This window comes from Poecilia formosa, unplaced genomic scaffold, assembly GCF_000485575.1.
Source record: "Poecilia formosa unplaced genomic scaffold, Poecilia_formosa-5.1.2 Scaffold372, whole genome shotgun sequence".
Taxonomy (NCBI): Eukaryota; Metazoa; Chordata; class Actinopteri; order Cyprinodontiformes; family Poeciliidae; genus Poecilia; species Poecilia formosa.
In genome coordinates, this window is record NW_006800311.1 from 351,137 (window position 1) to 372,065 (window position 20,929).

Consider the following 20,929-nt stretch of genomic DNA (forward strand, 5'->3'; position numbering starts at 1 on the left):
CTTGCATCAGGGGTTTGTTCCTCTCAGAGTAATATAAAGATATTTAATCAGTCTAATATGAAAGGTAATGGGTCAAATGTGAAAATGTGTTACTCAGTTCGCCTGTCTAACAAAACCTCATCAAAAGGGGTTGGAGACTCCATGTCTGGCCCTCAAAGATCATTTTAAAACCCATTTGACAATTAAAAAAAATTAAACTATAAGCTGAGAAGCTGTTCTTGCAAAAACAATTTAAGCAGAATGCCCTTTTCTCGTGTAATTGTTAATATATTTATGTCTTTAATGGTGAAAAAGGTGTAATAAAGTTAGCCTTCTGGCTGAATGAAGGAGGTAATTGGAAGTAATTTCAGGAACTCATATTTATTCCGGCCCATCAAAGAGGTAAAAGCAATTTCAACCAACCCAAACTGAAATCTCTGAGACGACAAAACGCCATATCAGCACATATTTACTCAGCCACACTTTCACCAGAGACAGTTGTAAAGTTTGTGGCTGTATTCTTAGCCGAGCGACGTACGCGTAGCAATGTAACACTACATTTACAACAATCTGCCTTATCAGCTGCATATTTTCCAAAAATGTATGAAAAATGTAAGAGATAAAGAAGCGTATCTTCAACGACTGCCTGACACAAAATCTAAACGCTGTTGGTGGACTTAGAGAACGATGGTGAATCCCAGCCAGCAGCGTCAATGAGCCTAACTTCTCATAGAGACACAGATGTTGTTCGAAAGAGAAAACAGCCACATAAAAAACAAACAAAAAAGCAGTCGAACCAATGCAAATTTAATTCATATTCCTAAAATCAGCTGAAGCATGGACACCCGTTTATCCAACTAGCTTTTCACCATTCTGAGTCGCTTTTTACAAATTCACTGTGATATGACATCTGTATCGAAAGGCAAACTATTTCTGTTAAACTTGCGGGACCTCAGGCTAAAATATCCAAGCCATTAAAGTGCAGAAAGCCAACGCTGTCTGTATGTGAAAAAAAATTATGTATGTGGACTAATTATTTCACTTGCATAAACATAAAAACTGTTTAAAAGGTAGACAGACCAAAAAACAGATGGAACAAGTTAGTTTTGCTACAGCATTGAAACCGACCCCCCCTCGGCCCCCAACCAATTAGAATGGTGACTTCTGAAATGCCATAATACCCATTAATTAGCAGCCTGCTATTTTCTCAGTGATTTGGCTAATTAGTCTGCAAGGCTCTACACTATGTGGACCATTATTACTGGGTTGAAGCCATGCAAACACTCTCAGATGCACACAATGGAGCTGCTGAGCAAATTCATACCTGCACTGCACAAAGCAATAATTTCACACAGCTGAGTGACCCTAATTTAGGTGACACTGTTGTAAGCTTTCATAGCAGGAGAGCAGGATGTGAGTGAAAAGCTGAAAGCAGGGAAGGGAGTCCATGAAGAGTTATATTCACAGGCTGCCCTCTCTGACTGACAGATGTATAGCCACACATCGTATAGAACGGTCATTGTAGTTTCAGCTTATGCAATCCTGTTTGGAGGCAATATTGGGTGTGTTAAACTATTTCAGGTGTCACACATTCAGACTCTGGTTCCCAAATATATATTGTACATCGGATCGATTTTGATTTCCTTTTATGATCTCACCTGGTGCAGATTTTGAAGAAAAAAGAAAAATCTCAATTGTCATCATTGCAATATTGAACAGCAATGACACTAGTTTGTGTATTCCTAACATCCTGCATCTCTTTTTCCAGTGTTTAATATCTTACTAGCAGAAAATAGCTCTCCTTCCATCTTCACTACAATAAATACAGTTCTATGTGCCAGCAACTAAAGCTTCCTACAAGTCTAAACAGTCTTCTCCTGCCTTAGAGCAAATTTGTAGCATTTAACGCAAATGGCATTTTACAAACTTTAACTGTCCTCACTTTTGCATTGGGTGGTTATTTATACAGATGCACCACCTGCTTACATTTCCCATGTAAATAATGATCGACTTCTGTGCAAATAACCTTCCAAAGCAAATGTTTCAGCTCAAAGATTATAAAGTGACATTTGCATAAAATGCTGTGTTTTTGAAATTGAAGTTGCTTTAAGGGTCTTTTCACAATTGATAGTCCTCAACACTCGATTGGGGACCAACAATTGTTACATTTTCAGCTGGTATAGTTCACTTTCACACATGGCAAACAATCCAAACCAATTGAAAAGCCTGTTCACCTCCTCGCCTCTGGTGGCACTGCACCAAGAACAACTGAAGGAAACCTCAGAAGAACCCAGAATGCCCCGCAGTATTTCACTTCCTGCTTTTGGAGCGGTCTCCAGTCTGCTTGTCATTCACATATGCATTCAAACTGCATCACAGTTCACTTCAGCTGAACCGAGACCTGGGTTTTCAGGCGGACCAGAGTCCATTTTTTTGTGGTCCGTACCAGAGTTCGATTGCACATCCGCACCTCCCCAAACGAACGGGACTTTCCAGACAAACAGACTGAAGTTTGATTAAAGCGGACCAAGCAGGGCTGGGGTGAATCCATCCCAAGACAGTAGAAGTTCATTTGATCCTGGCCCCTCTCAGACTAGCTCCAGCCTCTAAGACTAAGTGATAGATAAATACTAAATTAGGCTGATAGGAGTTTTCTGCTGCATGTAAGATAATTACTGCTTATAGCCTTTCAACAGACTTTTTAAAAGCGTGATCTATAATCTTCTGACAAGATAAAGAACAAAAGGCCTCCTCCTAGTCCTGTGTTCTGGTGAAAAACAGCGTTTCAGCTCCTTGTAATGACCTGGCATGTGCGAGTGCAGCTTTCTCCCCACTTTGACAGTCCATCAGTGTCTCCAGCCGGACAGACGGGCCACTGACACAGCACCACGAGGCCGGGAAACCTCTTCAATCACTTCCTCACTTTTTCCTGTCTGTCAGGCGACAGAAAGGCGTGATTGATTTGTTGTTTCTACCACAGCGGTAAGAGAGCGAAGTTGCATTGGAGTAAAAACAAGAACGTCTGGTTTGTGTGACAACCACTTTCAGAAGCTTTATTAATCATCGTCATCAATAACGCCGCCATGCTGCTGGTCGTCTTGCGGCTCGCGCGCATCCACCAGGAGTGCACTCCCCGCTTCTCGCGGCGCGATGAACTTCATAAGTGTCCCATCACCACTTTAATCAAATTACTTATGAACCAAAATTGACAGTTTTCATTAATTATAAAGGATTATTCTAATTGCGATTCAAATTTATTCATTTAGAACAGAAGGCATTCAGTAATGTTTCAGGAAATTTGCATATTAAATGGAGAGAGTAGGCCATTAGCTATGCTAATGTATGCATGATTCCTTATTTTGTGATTGGTGGGCCATATGTAGCAGGCTGGGGGTGTGCAGGTGAGGAATCTAGAAGGAGCTGTAATATGTTTGATAAACACAGAGGGACGCAGGGCCAAAACATGCACATGAGCAAGTATCCACACACACACACACACACGCACACCCACACACACACACACGCTGTAGGAAGCCATTCGCCTGCGTTTCAGAATCCGTCTTCCTCTTGACACACGCGCGCTTTCTGTCACACATTTTTCTCCCCTCTTTGCTTCCATATTTGTCCCTCAAGACCCCTTTTGGTGGCGAGCAACTTTTCAGCCAAGAACAAACATGGCACACCAATTAAGTTTCTGATTTCTGATCCCGCTGCATTTAGAAACATAACCTTGAGCCGGCGCGTAGTCGCAGTCACAGTTATGATTTAATGTGGTGCTTAAATGGAACAAAAAGAAAGAACTTTTGCAAGCGGCACATTCATCCCCACAATGTATGGGGCTGGTCTCGGCATGACACGCTGCTCTTTATCAAGCTATATATAGTCGATGCATTATGCATTAAGCTTAACATGTGCTTAAATCAACACTATTCAATAAAAGTGCATCAGTCTTCAGATAAAGCAGAGAGGAGAGCGGTTAGGGTAAAAGACTGCGCAGCGATGGAACACAACCAGCGGTCACACACACCCTTCGGCTGTGCAGCGGTGTCTACCTGGCTGGTGACAGGGCCATTATTCACCGGTCATTCCCATGAGGGCAGAGTTTGGGGCTGGACAGGGGTAGCACCGCGTCGCAGCATGGCAGGACAGAGCCGGGGTGAGAGGGACCAGGACCCTTCATTACTCCTGTGGTCTGGGGGCCTGGAGCCTCTCTCCTTCCCTCTCTTTGTCTCCGTCTCCATCAGATTAATGGGCTAGGCCCGACAGAGGAAGTGTTTCAATCAGCACCGCCTGCCAAGACTGTCCATCACACCAGACAAGCTCTTATACATCATGGCTTTGATACACAGGCACACACACACAAACACACACACACATGCACAGATGTTTATTTAGTTGCACATTTCCCCCCTGCAACCGATGTTGCTGAGGTGCCCAATCACCGCACAGGTAGGCACGTTTTCAGGCTACAAGTTGCTAAACGAAGGTCTCCTCTTCTCAAGATGGCGAGATCTCGCCGCCGGTCTTCCCGCGCTTCCCTCAAAGATGTCTCGGCTGAATTTTGAATGATCCTTTTTGGATCAAATGGATGAAACACAATTGGTTAAGTGTCTCTGGGACTTCTGTCCCCAAGCTGAGACTGGAGCTCCAGTAGCAGGGAGAGCGAGGGGACAATCTCTTCCCCTAAGCAAGGCCTCTCTCCCCGAACTCCGAAGATGCACCGCGGATTCCACCCCCCAACCCTTGACCCACCATCTCCCTCCCTCCAGGGTCCATTTGTTCTGAGAAATATTTAACGATGGGGACAAATTCAGCTGACAAGACATGCACACACATCACGGAGATAAAGAGGAGGATGGGACGGCGCGCGGAGTGAGCCGGGAATGAATTTTTCAGCGCATTGAGATGTTCTATTTGAATAAATCATGACACTTAAGATAGACATGAGGGCAATATAGAGGTGCCCACCACTACTTTGAGGAGGAGCACTCCAAAGGAATGAAGTGAAGTGTGTGAGCATGTTTCACTTTGTCCTTACACTTTGCTGTTTGTGATCATCCATTTTTTCCCCCTGTTGTTAGATATTTATTCATTTCTCAGTGTCTATCTGTTAAAGTGAGATACAAATGAATGTTTCTTTTCCAGTCTATAGATATGGATAGGGTTAGGGTTAGTTGAGTTGGTGAAGATGTGTAAAAAAAACAAACAAAAAAAACCTTGAATTGAAATAAGCTGTTCTTGCAATAAAGTAAAGTTGTTGCAAATGGCAGAATGATCGCTATGAAAAAATTTAAGTTCAAGTCTGCTAGCCAGAAAATTACGCAAACATTGTCAGCATCAATTGTCCAACATGGCCATTTGAGTCTTTTCCCATAAATTATATGGAAGAAAATAAGTGGGCTGTGCTGAAAAAGAGGAGACATGATAGAAGATGTTGTTCTTGACATTGGATTTCTGTTTCTGTATTTTTTTTTCCAGCGTGAGATAATGTCGCTTCTGTGAAAAATGTGTTTTTTTCTTTTTTTTTCTTTTTAGTGGTACCACCAAATTTGTCTGCTTTCATATCGAAAGTGGGCCACTGCAGTTTGCTCCAGCCTGGTGTCCAAGGCTGAGGACCAGACCCAGAGACAGACCTGGTTCTGGATTATTAATGTCCCCCCACTGTGGAGCCAGGGCCCCCCGCCCCCGGCCCCTATCAGTGCCCCACTGCACCCCTGGGGTCAGCCTGCATGGCTCCTGGTGCAAGGCCCCGCTCATAAATCTCCCTAAATTAGTGTGTGTGTGTAGGTGTGTGTGTGTATATGTGTGTAGGTGTGTGTGTAGGTGCGTGTATGTGTGTGTGTGTGTAGGTGTGTGTGTATGTGTGTGTGTGTGTGTGTGTGTGTGTGTATATATGTGTGCAGGACACGAGTGTGTGCTTCTATGCTTAAACATATACTTCTCGCTGGGAGACAGGTCACCACAAAAACAAGCCAGTCAGGCTCTTGGTTGAAGTGTCAGTGATGCATGGCGGAAAGAGCGAAAGAAAGAGTAGCCCGGAACAGCAAGAAAATGAGAAATGAAACACAGGGAGGGAGCTGGGTGGTGTGGGGAGGGGGGGGAGAAGCAAAGAAAATACTCAAAGCAAGAGTTTGAGGAAGAGATTTCATTCTGCTAGAATGTCACACTTCACTATACTGTCACTTTACACATGCTGACAGATATTTCCCTTAATGTACCCTAATGCTTAATTGCCAAAGTGCAGGAGTGTCTCTCCTTCTACCTGCCTGGATCGGTTCAACATGTCCCGCGGTGCTAACAGGCACGGGGAAGTGCTGTTGTGTCACTTAGTTAACCCTCGAGACAAATGGCTCCCCTCCGGAGCACAGTGAATTACACACCTCATGAAGCATATTAGGAGCCAGACACAGAGCGTATCTCGTGGAGATGATCTGTACAGCTGAAATGGATGGCAGGAGAAAAGAGGGCTGAGTTACAGCATCAACTGTGCCAGGGTTTTTTCTTCTTCTTCTTCTTCTTTTTATTCTTACAGCGCATCAGAACAAAATTAACAGAGCGAGGGAGGAGGGTGGGAAATAAATAACGACTCAAAGCCGTTTTTCTGAAGTCATCCATGTTGAATTTGACAAGGAAAACAACTCCTTTCCTCATTTGTGGCTAATGCAGGAAAATTATTAGAAAATATAACAGAATTGTCCCTCGGAGGCTTCCGTGCTGTTAGCTAATCGCTTAGACGATCTTTATCACTGCAGTAATATTATTTAGATGCTACGGGGATTACTTAAAAGTTGTGTTATAATTGCTTTCCTTGTTTTGTTTTGCATGGGCAGGGGGGTGATTTTGTGTTTAATTGCTCCAAAGTGACAAATAATGCAGGTTATGATATGATGAAAGTGTGAGATCATTAAATTACCACGGCGACCGGCTGCGTTTGCTTTTTTTTTTTATAATTTTTTTTTTTTTTTTCCCGCTGTTGCAAATTTACGCCACGAGGCTAGAAGAGGCCAAGCAGTTATTTACACAAATTCACTTCCGCAGCCATTTCTGGATTTGAGGGGTAATTACGAGAGAGCGAAATGGTTTTATTTCATTTAATCCAGCCGGTGCAGCAATTTGCACCAGTAATATCTGCCTGCACGGGTTTAACAGCTCGAAAGCAGCGAGACTTTCAAATGCAAAGAAGAAGTGGGAATAATTGAAGCAAGGATGAGGAAATACGCCAGTGTAAAGAACAAAGTGAAAATAAAAAAAAACTTTAAGCCTTAATACTTGGAAACACATTCTGGAGAAAATAAGAACAAAAAAGAGTTGGGGAAAAAAAAAAGATTTTCTTTATTCGATACTTATCAACCAAATTCTGTGTTTATGTGGTTGTAATTGTGCGAAAGTTTTTTGAAACTATTTTTGTCTGCTTGAGAAAGTGTTCAAACAGACTGAACTTTTCCCCCTTTTTTAAATATTACAACTTCCCAATAAAAATGAGCATTTTTATTGGGAATTGATGTGATAGACAAGTAGCACATAATAGAGAAGTAGAACAAAAACGATATATGGTTATTAAAATATCTACATTTCATTGCATTGCAGCTCTTTTCAAATACGTCTCCACTGTCTTTGCCCAATAACGAGTGCTTGTAAACATCGATTTTCTAAATGCTCGATTGGATTTTGCTGCAGACTTTGATTGAGCCTTTCAGAGTCATGAATTTGCTCTGATCTGATCAATTCTGTGTCTTTACGCCGAGGGTTTTTTTGCCCCGTTGTAGGTTGAACCTTCGATCTTTTGCCATGTTTTGATCTCCGTCAATCATTCCATCAACTCTGACCAGCTTCTCTGTCTTTGCTGAAGAAAAACCTCCCCACAGAGACCGTGTTCAGGTATGATGTGCAGTGGTATTAAGCCCATAAATTTCAGTGTGGGTCTCATTCAAAAAGAACTTCTTCCTCTAGAATCACCAAGGACCTACCAATTGCAAAATCTAGATTTTTTTTTATAGCTATAAGATCAAAGTTGTCTGAATACAAGTGGATGAAACTCTACAGATGTTTTTTCTTCAGAAAAAAAAAATATTTTTTGAGTTGGTAAGGTGAGACAGAGCCAAAAAAAAAGTAAAGTGGGATGGAGGCCTTCACAAGGGAGAGCAAATTAAGCATATTGAGTGAGTGCAATGACAAAATGAGAATGAAAAAAAAAACATTGGCTTTGCACAGCGTTCAGCACTCTGTCACATGTCTCAGTGATTTAGCTGCTCATAAGCTCATAGGGGATTTGGTGACAACAAAACCTGGGCCTTTTTGTTATCACCACTTCCTCATCTGGCTCTGAAATCGAGTCATTTTGTGTAAACAGGTGATTCCTACTCTCGCACCACAGGGAGGTTCTGATTGACTTTTGTGAAACTGATTGCCCATTTGCCTTGTTCAGTTAATTAACAAAAAGCAGCAAAAAATACAACAATTACTGGGCACTGAACCGAGCACCGGATAGAATCCCGGGCTTTTGTCGGCTATCTGCACATATTTACTCGTCAGCTGTCAATCAGATTATCCTTAAATCCGTATGGTAATCTCTTTGCTGTTACGCATCAGCGCACATTGCTCCTTTATCCCGACTTCATCACACAGAAGCACTCGCTGATGATCTCAGAAGTGTAAAGTTAAAAGTGAAAGTCATGATTTCGGTGATTTGATTTGAACCGCTCATCCAAAATAAACAAAAGAATGGGTTCGCTTTTTTTTCTTTTTTTCTTTTATTTTTTTTTATTTTTTTGGAGATGGATGGTCTATCCAAAGTCCAGGACTAAATCTGACAAAAAAATCTGTGGATAAAGGATTGTGAACAAGTGATGTTCTCTCTTAAGGCAGGAAAGCGTGGACAAGTATTTTCAGGTAGCGATGCCAAAGACTTAATGTTGAAATTAAATCAAACAAATCAGTTAATTATTTGTTTAATACTTAACTGACCTTGCTAACGTAGCGATTTAATATGTTTTCTCTCTGATTTGTTTTCCGTTGAATGTCAAATTAATTGTGCAAATACGACCTGAAATGATTAACCACGACCTCAATCTTTTATACCAGAACATTAGGGCATGCACACATAAGGGGATGTTAAAAAGACAAAACTATCAGACGGACCTGGTGTGTTTCCTTCACACTTATCCTCTCATGGGTCTCATCCCAACTCCTCTTCCAAATTTAACCCTCTGATTCCATCACCTCTGACTCAAGTGACCCTAACTCTCTTCCCTCCACTTATCCATCTTTCCATCCATCATGGATGCCTGGGCAAAGGAGCAGGAGGGCCGTTGAGGGAAACAAGCGGAATCGATGAATTAAACAGGAGGTGCAGCGAGGAAGGTGGAGTATGTCGGACAAGTGGATGTGGTCCACAGCTGTCTGTTAGGCTGCTCTCTGACCTTGAGGAGATAAGAAAGTTGGGAGACCCTCGGTCCGCCGGGTCTAACAGCATGCTGGAGGAAAAAAAAAAAAAAAAAAAAAACATCTCTCCACTTCATGAATTATTGAGATATTGGCCCACAGCTTCTAAAATATACAGGAGGGTGGTCTGTCTCTCCTTTCGGATTTCACGTACTGTCTGCTTCGTCCTTCTGTCTATCTTTCAATCGGTTTCTCCTTTCACTTTCTGCGCCATTTCTTTCCCTCTCCCCCTAACACACCCACCCTTCCCTGTCTCATTCAGATATGGCCTCTTGTGCAAGTACGATTATAAATCACAACAGAAATAAAAAAAAATAAAAAAGAAGCCAAAGGAAATAAAAAAAGAGGGGGGGGGACATAAAGCATTAGAGTAAAGAGTTTGTTATTGAGATCATAGCAGGCTTTTTCTTCTCCAGTCAAGGAGGAGCATCCACCACCAGCCAGCTGTCATGCATTTAAAACTTGTCGGGGAATAACCGCGAGTTCTTGTGTTACATCAGATGCTTGTAATGCACACAGCAGTAGGCCGGCCTCTCGAAATGAGACATAACTCTGCTACGTCCATTTATCTTCTTCTTTTTTTGTTAGTTTTTTTTTCTTTCTTTTTTTCCTAAGACTAGATGAAGCAATTGTCCAGGGCGCTGTGTTTTTCCTGACATGCCTGCGTGCGTGCGTGTGTTGTGTGCGTGTGTGTGTGTGTTTGTGTGTGCGTGTGTGTGTGTGTGTGTGTGTGTGTGTGTGTGTGTGCGCTCGATTATATCCGAGTAGCTTGGCTCCAAACGCGCTGCCCAGTGCAGAATCGTAGCCATAACAAATGAACAGAGGGGAGAAAATAAGACATATGAAAGAAAAGCTGAGCAAAGGAGTGATTCTCTCTCTGGCTGCTGGAGATCTGTATTGTAAGCAGTTTCAGCTGTCAGCACTTCTTTGAGCTACCTCAAAGGGGGGAGAAGGAGGAGGAAGAGGAAGGGGGAGGAAGGGGTGGGAAATGTAGTTTTATACCCCCCGCCCCACCTCTATTTCCCCTTCTTCCCCCTGTTTTAGGGTTCCTGTTTATTTGTACACAGCGCTGTTTATTTTTGCGGTTCATTTGATTTTCTTTTTTTTTTTTTTTTCGTCATGAGCCAGACAGCCAGCGCAGAAGGCTGAATGAGGAGATGTACAATACTGCAGTTTCACTTACAGAAGAAGTTGTCAGGTCTCAAGCCTCGGGGTGGGGCGAGGGAATAAATTGTCAGACGCCCCCCACCCACCCACCTCTGCCCCCACTCCTCTTTTTCTGCTTTCCAGACCAGACCGCCCTCCCTCACACCCCGCCTCCCCTTCCACCCCATCTACAACCCCAACTCTCCCCTGTACTCCTCCCCTCCCTCATTAAGTATTGATGTGGGTAGCCATACTTGCCATCTCAGCCTATTAATAATGCATGGCAGGTGCTGTTGATGTGGTCTCTCACACTGAGATTGAGAGAGGCAGGAGCGGCAACACTGTGTGCTGCAGAGTAGCTACAGCTCAACCTCCGTCACACGGCTGTGCAAAGCCTGAGGACCGGTGGAGGTGATGAGGTGTGTGTGTGTGTGTGTGGAGGGCGGGGGGGTACATCTGCCCCGGTGAGTTTACGGCGAGCCGTGACAGACGCTCGGCGATTTGATACACAAGGTTGCGTCTAAGTCACTGCCTCTGCGAAGGTTTTACTGAGGAATAACTGCGCTTGTCACCAGCAGCTGACGGAGGAGTGTCAGATGGAGCGAGAGCCCCGTCTGCCTCTAGTTTTATCTGTGTTTTGTCATTCATCAGTGGCATCTCTTTTAAGGACTCGCAGGTAGTCTTTTGACGGCTCGTCTGATCTTTCCCTCTCTCTCTCTCTCTCTGTCTCTCTCCTCGTGCGCGTGCAGGTTCTTCCTCAAGTTCTTCCTGAAGTGCAACCAGAACTGCCTGAAGAACGCAGGGAACCCTCGAGACATGAGGCGTTTTCAGGTGACCGACCGCTTTCTGCACTCACTCAGGATGCAACAGGCTTCACAGTGACTGTGTGGCAGACACAAGAAGCATTATTGTCCTGTTGTAGAACACCGTAAAACACTATGCTCCAACAGAACGCTGCAAGCGAGGCGTACAAAGCGTCCCTTCCGAGGAAAGTTGAAAATCCACGATGAACTCATTTTTCATACACCTTGAAAGTTTACACTTCTTTTTTTCCCGCCCTTCACAATCAGAATCATTAGTGCATTTTAGTGGAATCGTTCAGATTTGGACATCATTGCACAGTGGAAGACAAATAATACTTGAAATTTTAAATATCTGGCATGATTTTAGCCCCGTTTATCCGGATACCCCCCATGTGAAATCCAGAGCACAAATTGCAGCTAAAAGTCAACGAATTAGTAAACAAGACCTTCATTATTGTTATTTAATTTTGTTATAAATACATCTGCACTCTTATGGCCACAGAGGATTCATTAGAGAGCATTTGTGAAAGAACATAGTTATGAAGACCATGACACATGCGAGTCGGGACAAACGCTTGCAAGCACTCCCATAACTCCAAAAACATCACCTTTATGGAAGAGTGGCAAGAAGAAAGTGTTTGTTAAAATGAATGCCAAAAGAAGTCCTGTTTAGCTCCCTCCAGACGGATGGAGGGAGCTAAATACAGAACGATACTGGAGTAAATCCTGATAGGGTTCAGCATCCAAAAGCATCCTCATGTGTTAAAGAGGCCAATAAGTCCAGGTTTAAATCTAAGTGTAAAGTTAAAGTAAGACTTGAAGACTGATGCTCACAAAGTCTTTCAATCCAATTTGGCTGATTTTAAGCTATTTTGCAAATAAGAACAGGCAAACCCTAATCTCTCCACGTCAAAACTTGTCATACGTGACAAACATGCAGCCTTAATTGCAGCAAAAGTTAGCACCACAAAGTAACTATAAGTTCATTAGCCACTCTTTTCAGAACTTTTGTTGTAAAAATGTTGAAAACTGGGTTTGATTTTCCTTCCGCTTTACAAGTCCACGAGTTTGTGTTTGCCCATCTCATGAAACCCTCATGAAAGGGTAAAAGCATCATCAGATAGCTCGAAGTGGTCTCAGCCTTTCCATGTTATTAACTGGTTATTTGGTTATTGACTTGCTTAAAAACCTAAATTTCAGGGGGAAAAAAACATCTTCATGCAGTCTGCAGTTGATCCTATAGATAATGTTGAAGTTGTAATGAGCTGCTTTCAAAAGTTTTCAGCGGTTGTCTTGTTTTCCTTGGCCTCCCTTCTCTCAGGTGGTTGTGTCTACTACGGTGAGCGTTGAGGGCCACGTCCTGGCCGTGTCTGACAACATGTTTGTGCACAACAACTCCAAACACGGTCGGCGGGCTCGACGTTTGGACCCCTCGGAAGGAACTCCGTCCTACCTGGAACATGGTATTTAAAATAAAAGAAAAAAACTCCTTCTTTTGCCTTTCCCTTCTTTCTTTCCTTTTCCTCCTCTCTCATCCTCTTCCTCCCCTTTAAAAAAAAATCCAGCTCCACTTTCAACCCCCTCTTTCCCTTTCTCCCCTCTCATCTCCTCAATGCCTTAAACATGTGCTTTCTTTCTTATCTTCATCCTGTTTCCTCCTGGATTTCACTTTCCTCTCTTCTAACTGGAGCTAAGGAGCGAGTGGAAACACGCGAGAGTCTCTTGTCTCTCCCATGTGGCCTGCTCCCCTCAGGTCTGCGCCTCTGGGCCTTCTACTCTGCCTCACATAAGCACTATGTGTCTTATGAGGTCTGTTCTGCTTAAAGCCAACACTGGCTTTATTTCCTTGGAGACCTGCTTTTATCCTCTAGCCCTCCATCACTCTCCATCCCTCAGGTTTTCAAGCCAGCACACCCATAACAAAAAAAAGAGAGAAAAAAAAAACAGCACNCACACACACACACACACACACACACACACACGCACGCACTCACAGTCAAACCCAAACCTTTAATACTTCATAATGACATGTGCGTATGATTTAGGAGGCTGCACTGATTCCCAAGTCCCTAATCCAGTTATTTTCTCATTTCGATTTCCCAGACATTAAATAAGAGAAACATATTTTTTTCTCTTCTTTGAGGAAAGTCAACCTAAGGGATGATAATGACGACAAAACTAAGAAGGGATTTAAATGACCGCCTGGAGTAGATTGAGTTACGATTGAATGCCACGGTTAAGTCTTTCTGATGACTGTCCTCCGGAGACAAAGTGGACCACTTGGCCCCCCTCCGTTGCCCGGTCTCACAGTCGATTAGAACAGTTCGCAAAGACGAGACATGTTGGAGGCGTCGGATCTCGCACCGAAAGCGGAACGCGCCACCGTAACAGATGTCGCCTCCGTTAAGAGAGATTTGTTTGGGAATTTCCTCACCTCTGACTTTTTTTCTTTTTCCCCGTTCCTCCCGTTGAGAGGGAGTCTGAAGAAAGACAAAACGGAGCGAAAGTACAGAACAGAGAGGTGTAGAAAAAGGCGGCTCGCAGTTTCCATGAAAGGAAGAGGCAGGAGTGTATCAAAAAGAAGAGATGAAAAGATACAAAGCAGTGCGATCCCAGTGCCGCATATGTGTGGCGGATCCGTGACTTTGGGGCCCATTTCAAGCAGTAATAGATGAGCAGCCCATAGAGTCGAACAGATGGCACCGAGGAACACCCCAAAGTATAATCCTATCACATGGATTCACGTTCCACCATCTGGTTAATCCACACACACACACACACACACACGTAAAAAGAAAGTGCACACACACACATGCACACCGAGCGCACATAATATCAGCGGCTGTGAAAGGGGAGGCATCTCAGGGCCGTGATTACGGCCACAGATTGCTGCTCGGCGAACGCTGATCTCTGCGGGCGTATCAGGGGGCTAAATATCACTCCAGCTTGTTGGGGAGGATCAACAAAACAGGGAGTCAGGCAAAGAGCAAAGGCAGGGCTGTGAGGGAGGGAAAAAAAAGTCAGCCTAGTCTAAAGTGGATTATGCCGCTTTGCAGAATTACAACATGTCTGACAAGCTGCATATCTGTTAAGGAGAGGAGATTTAGATTATATAAACATGTATTTTTTTTTCTCCCCTCCTCTCAGTGCCGATCTTTTCTTCAATCACATTCAGTAATCTCCGAGTCCACAGCATGGACAGATAAGGTCCGAAAGCAAATAGAGGAGCAGTTACTGAAATCATGGTGACGGTAACGGCACTTTGCAGATGTAACATTTTGTAATGTCACAACCGCAAACTTCTTTTTATTTTTTTTCTGGTGAGGGGGGATACTTGATGGAGCAACGCCAACTAGTGCGTAGTTGTGAGGTGGAAGAGAAATGTTTTCAGAAGTAAAAAAGAGTGGCGTGCTTATGGTTACCGTCAGTTCGTTTCGCAGCTGCTACGTCTGCAAGTTTCTGCAGATCCACAGACTGAAATAAAAGCCCAATATTCTTTGCAAAATGCCAAGCTCTGTGGATCTGAATGAGTCTGCGCTCGTCTTTTTTTTTTAAAAGTCTTGACACAATTTAATAGAGATCTGTACTTTGACTTGGCCACTCCAACTCATAACTTTGGCTCCTGTTTTGAGTTGTTTTCCTGCTGGAAGGTGAATCTTTTCCCAGAGAGTCAAGACTTCTGTATTCTCTAAAAGGTTTTATTAAAGCATTGCCTTGTGGTTTTGCTCCGGCCTTTTTTCCACCAACTCCAGCTTTCATGTCCCTGCTGAAGAAAAGCATCCACGCAGCATAATGCCATCGCAACATGAAGACATCTGGTCTACTTTAACCAGAGTACCTTCTATAATGTGTTTGTTTTGTCCCCTGCATGGATTTCTTTCAACAAAAGCCTCCTTCATGCTATTCTTCCATAAAGGATGTGTTATCCTGTCAACAAGTTCTTCCTCCGGTGCTGTCGGTGTCTGAATCTCCTTCAGGGTTACCGTGGGCTTCTGTTAGCTTAGCTGAACGGCCAGTAAGGTTGCTTTGTTCCTTTAAACCTCAAATGTCTTCATAAGTACATAGTCAGAAGAAACTTTTTTTTTTCTACTGAAAAGGTGAAACCATATATCATTTCCCTTCCAGTCTACAATTACGCATAACTTTCACCGGCCTAAAATAACCATAAAATACATTTGTTTCTACTTTCATTACAACTAAATGGGACACAGTTCAAGCAGTCTGAATACTTTTGTGCACGTTCTTGCAAGGGGAAACTCGCACACCGTACGAATCGGCAACATTTATGCCAACAGGAGCGTGTGTTCAGAGAGGCTCCACCGGCCAGGAGATGGAAACTGACACACAGTTATGTTGCACACACAGCTGAGCGAGAGCTAAGTGTTTGGTTAATGAAGGCAGAGGTATTCAGGGGGCACAGCTACTGTTGGCTCTGCTCTGCTCCCCGGTCGCGTGCCCTTTGATCAGACACTGAGCACACCTGACATTTACACGCCCGCACGCTTTGCCACGTGTCATAAAAACAAGCGCACCACCGCTGCCCTCACACGCAGGGCAGAGGTGATGTTTAATAACGGGGTGCGTATAATCACTCTGATTAGAATTCCACGTCCACGCCCTGACCCCTGGGAGAGGGCCGAGGGGTGATCTGTGTGTGTCTGAGAGTGTGTGAAAGACGATGGAGAGAGAGAAAGAGAGAGAGAGAGAAAAAGAGAGAAAGAGAGACAACGCATGGCACCGGTGGCAGAAACCTTTCTGATCTTTTGTTTTCGGTCTGTTAGAATCTAATCTGTTATGTGGGAATTTTTTTTGTTGTTGTTTTCCAGCAACCCCCAGCATCAAAGCCATCAGTCCCAGTGAAGGCTGGACAACAGGGGGCGCAACGGTCATCATCATCGGAGACAACTTCTTCGATGGCCTCCAAGTCATTTTTGGAACAATGCTTGTCTGGAGTGAGGTGAGTTACCTGTTTCACACTTCACCTGTCATTACAAAAATATATTGCACTTGAATAATATCACACTGAAGCATTTTTATTTTTTTTTTAATTTGAGAATATTTACTTGGCAGATTTACGTAGCATCCCACATAAGAAAATATTTTTTACAGTTATTTTATGGGAAAGGTGCTGAGATTAATCTTAGAGCAAATATGAGATTTATCCGTCACTGTTTAAGTTGATAAACATTTATATGTTAACTAAAGGCTTCCTTCTAGAAATGGATTTGTTGGATTTATTAATTTGTTACTAAAGTATTTTTATTGCTGAACCACACAATTTATTTTTCCTCTCTTTAAATAGACATCAACACATTTAAGAGGAAAACAATAAGCGTGGAATCAGCTCCAAAAATATCCAAATCTGTTTTACCTTAATCCCAAGAGATCATAAAAATCTGACTTGAAGCAGTAGATAGAAATCAAGTAATTTAAAATATTGCAGAATAAGATGATGGACATTATGCATTGGTAAGATTACCCTTTTTTGGTGTATTTCACAGAAAATTTGAATTTCCAAGCCAGTAATTTTAGCTGTGTCAAAGTTCTTTATTTGCGATTAGTGATAATTTTACATGCAGTCATTCTGCTAACGCACTACTGCTGAGAACAAATAAAAATAACTCTTTGCTTGTCGTTGACTTTGACTATGTGGGAGAAAAACAAACACCGACAACTTGAATATTGAAAGAACCAATCAAGAAACACTAACAAAACGATTAATAAGCAATTAAAAGCAATAAGTAGCTTCAAACTGTAAGTACTTTTCACATCCATTTTAAAATCTGAGCAGCAGGCTGCAGTCTGCGCCGCTCTCTGTTCACTTCCTTCCTTCCTTACCTGCCATCTATTAGGCTGCGTTTGAAAGAACACTTTCTTGAAACGCGTGTGCACGCCGCGCAGGACGAATCCCTTTGTAAGGAGCATCTGCCACATGACTAAAATGTAAATGCAGTGTATGTGTAAAAACTGAAGGTCAGCAAGGCAGAGCAGCTAAACAGCTTTCTCTTTAGTAAAGGAATAATTCTATAAAAAGCTCCTATATTGTCTCGCTGAGGGGGTGAGTTTGGGAGGGACGTGGGGGAGGCGGGTTGCAGACAATGGTGGAATGAAAGCCTGGCTAAGTGAGGAATGAAAGGGACAGTTAAGAGCGACGCACACATGCATCCACATGCTTAAAGTGCTGGCAGCGGCACTGATAGCTTTTGAGCGCTCCTAGCGTTTGAGTGCTAGCTCGCTGCAGAGAACCAGCCCTCAATGAGGTCTCATCTGCGCTTTGTCATGATACCGTTTCCTTCAAAGACCCTTCAGAATGCACACGTGCATGCGACGCGAGCCTCACTAAGTGAGCCTTTTTGTGCTTTCATGTGGCTAACGGCGGCTGGATGGCTTCAGCTGACAGACACAGAGACGGGGCCAGTGGGGACAAGCATATTATGCACTTACTTAAGCTGTTCAATAGGTGCGAGCAGAGGAAAAAGTGTGTTTTATTCATAAACAGATAACAGCTTTTGAATCCTTATTACATAGCCCATGTCAGCGCTGATAACCATCCTAAGCCTCACAGTGACATTGCCTTGGGCTATGAGGCCACCTGAGGGCTTTGGCGCTAACACATCATTTTCAGGCTTATTATACCGGAAAAAAAACAAAACAAAAAAAAAAAACAGTCAAAGCTGCAAAACAAGAGGGGCTCAGACAATCCAAGAGTACTCCCAGGAGCGGCTGGTAAGATATGAAGTTTCATTTCATTAACCCCCCTCCCTTCTGCCCTCTCTGTAGTTGATCACTCCCCACGCCATCCGTGTGCAGACCCCGCCCAGGCACATCCCAGGGGTGGTGGAAGTCACGCTGTCCTACAAATCGAAACAGTTCTGCAAAGGCACACCTGGACGCTTCATCTACACAGGTACCACTGATGCACTAACGACAACGACACCAGGCCGCAGCGCAATAACGCGGTCGACCAACGCCGCATCCTGCCTGCATCTGGGATTTAACTCGTGGCGGAACGACGAGGCGCAATCAGATAAACCGTGTTCCCACGCGGGCTTATTTTAGACACACTCCTTTTGGCCGTATCTGCTGAAACTGTCGAGGTTGTGCATTTTATGTGCTTTCGCCGTGCTGAGAAGAAAAACATGCACGCTAGACAATTCAAAGTTCAATAAGGTGACTCGATAATTCAGTGAAAAGAAAAAAGCCTGCTGATCTGACGAGAAAAGGAATTTTCCCTCTTTTATGAAGCAAGCGAAGGTCAGGGGGGAGGTTTAACCTTTTGATTAGTGGGATTATCAAGAATTAACCCCCGTCGAAGACGGGATTCAGAAAAAACGGAAGCAGTTTCACGCCGTTTTTTTTTTTTTTTTTTATCGGCAGGGGTGCAAAAAGCTTTGGTGTTGCGTTGAAAAATGTAGCAGTGCGGTGAGAGAGCGGCGGGAAGGAGCGAATGTGAAGCAGTGATTAACCAGTGCGAGGCCGCAGGTCCTCTGGGGAGCCCGCGAATCACATAAATCTGTCTGTAATCTCAACCACTGATAGACTTAGGCACTAAGCCCCAACTGGAATTGCCAACATCTGACAAAATCATAACTGAGCGAGAGCGTGCGAGTCGCCATGCATTTCTCTACATCTTGTGTCCTAATTACAGAGGAAAAAAAACACTATCTATCCACAACCATCAGTCACAGCTACGTGGATTTATGGTAAAGGCTGCAATCGGACGCTCTGCTGTCTTTGCACATATGTACTCGAGGCACACGCGTGCTGAAAAGTAACTGCATTACTAAGAAGGGAGGGCGGGAGGGGCAGATGGGTGTGCAGCCTTTGCCATGCCAGAGCTGTCCAACACCTCACAGGCTGCCAAACACACAGAGCTGTGTGGGTATACAGGAAGTGCATACAGGAGTGTCTGTGTGCGCCTTCGGCCTTTTGGTGCACCAGTCATGTGGGACTCATAAATGCTAGAGATTATCCAATCACAATTTTGTGACCAATTTCCGATCTCTTGTTTCTTTTAAAGCTTTGACCCTTCTGTACAGTTTATTTTTTTCTTTTTGCAGATACTTGTCTTTAAGAATTACAATATAGGCGTTTAAAAGAGGGTTTTTTTTTTTCTCTAGCCCTCCTCCCATAAATCTAGTGTGGAGGCGACAAAGTGTGTGAAAGAGCCGCCATTGTAAAAAAAAAAAAAAAAAAGTGGGGGGGTTTACTATTGTTTTAAAACAAAGGCAAATGATTTATGGCGTTGACATTTTAAACTGTCTTTATCGGCTCATATTAGGGGTTACTGCAGTTAGCATCGGACCATTACTAAATAAGGATCTTAAGTGTTTATTTTCTAGAAAACGTAGATTATTGCCTCAACTTCCAAAAGAGTGTAATAACATTTACAAATCTATAGACTTGTGTCTATATATCCCGTAGAAGATTAGGTTTCCTTTTTCATCTCTGTTCTTTGACTGGCTTTTTTTTAAACAGCTCAATGACAGTGAAAACACTGTCAAACCTCTGTGTCAGCATTCATATTAAAGAGTGTGCTTCTCAGAAGTGCAACCTGGCACATACGCTCTATTCACTGAATCATAGACATCAGATTTTTGGGCATTGACCAGCTGGTCACCAGTTTTTGATGAACAGCCAGTTCCTTGGTCCATCTCCAAAACGGACAAATCCTGCATTCTTCTCGCCATCTTCAGTCCAATCACAACGTCACGTTCAGTTTTTCGAAAAACATTGAGCGAATTCATCTTTCTCCCTCATTTTGCTCGCTCTCGCCACCCTCTTGGCCGCCACAGAGGTGCACAGAGGACTCTCAACAGGTGAGAGGCTGCAAGGTTATCCGCCTGGAGCCTAGCACGGACGCCACAGAGCTGCTTGCCAAGCAACAACATCTTCACAAGGGCACAGTCAACCGTGGCGAGGCACAGATCCCAGCCTGACTTTTTTTTTTTTTTTCTCACACTTCCTTTTTAGCCACTGCTGCGCATCCTCAGCGGGTATTTGTACCTTTCTCTCTCCCAAGCTTCTGTATTGTTCCACTTCCCGCGAGGGGGAGAAGGAGCCTGTTCTCGTTTAGCGTCGCGAGCGAGAGCCAGAAATGGTCGACGGGGTGAGAGAAACAAAAAAAAAAAAAAAAAAAATTGATGCGAGAGAAGGAGGAGAGGAGAAGCGGACGACAGAGAGAGAGGAGGATTACCGTGGGCTACGTTACCCTCCTGGGTCTGTTTGGCACCAGTTTGAGCCCAGTTGCCAGTGGGTACTAATCATAGAGGATTGGCAGCGCCGTGTGGCAGCTGGCAGCCACGGCGCACACATAAACACACATCAACACACATCAACGCAGCCCAGCAGCGTCAGACTCGCATGCACTCGTATATTCCATGTGCGCGCACGCGTGTGCACGCTCCGAATTACATTGGGGACAGCTGGCATTGCTAATCAACTTCTGCTGAGGAGAGGAAAGCGAGCAGCTCACAGACCTAATTAAGTCAACACATACCCAATACTGCTGCTACTGCTGCTTTGCAAACATGCTACCCTCATAACCCCTTTCTTTGTGT

The 20,929-nt window shown here is 43.7% G+C and overlaps 1 protein-coding gene across 1 annotated transcript in view; it reads left to right on the forward strand.

Annotated features, from left to right (window-relative positions):
- The window catches only part of ebf1a (EBF transcription factor 1a), an 84,966-nt gene that overhangs the window by 31,897 nt on the left and 32,140 nt on the right, over nucleotides 1-20,929 (forward strand). The window contains exons 7-10 of the mRNA XM_007575208.2: nucleotides 11,316-11,397; nucleotides 12,691-12,832; nucleotides 16,196-16,326; nucleotides 18,150-18,276. Coding sequence (XP_007575270.1) covers nucleotides 11,316-11,397; nucleotides 12,691-12,832; nucleotides 16,196-16,326; nucleotides 18,150-18,276 — 482 coding nt within the window. The remainder of the gene's footprint in view (nucleotides 1-11,315; nucleotides 11,398-12,690; nucleotides 12,833-16,195; nucleotides 16,327-18,149; nucleotides 18,277-20,929) is intronic.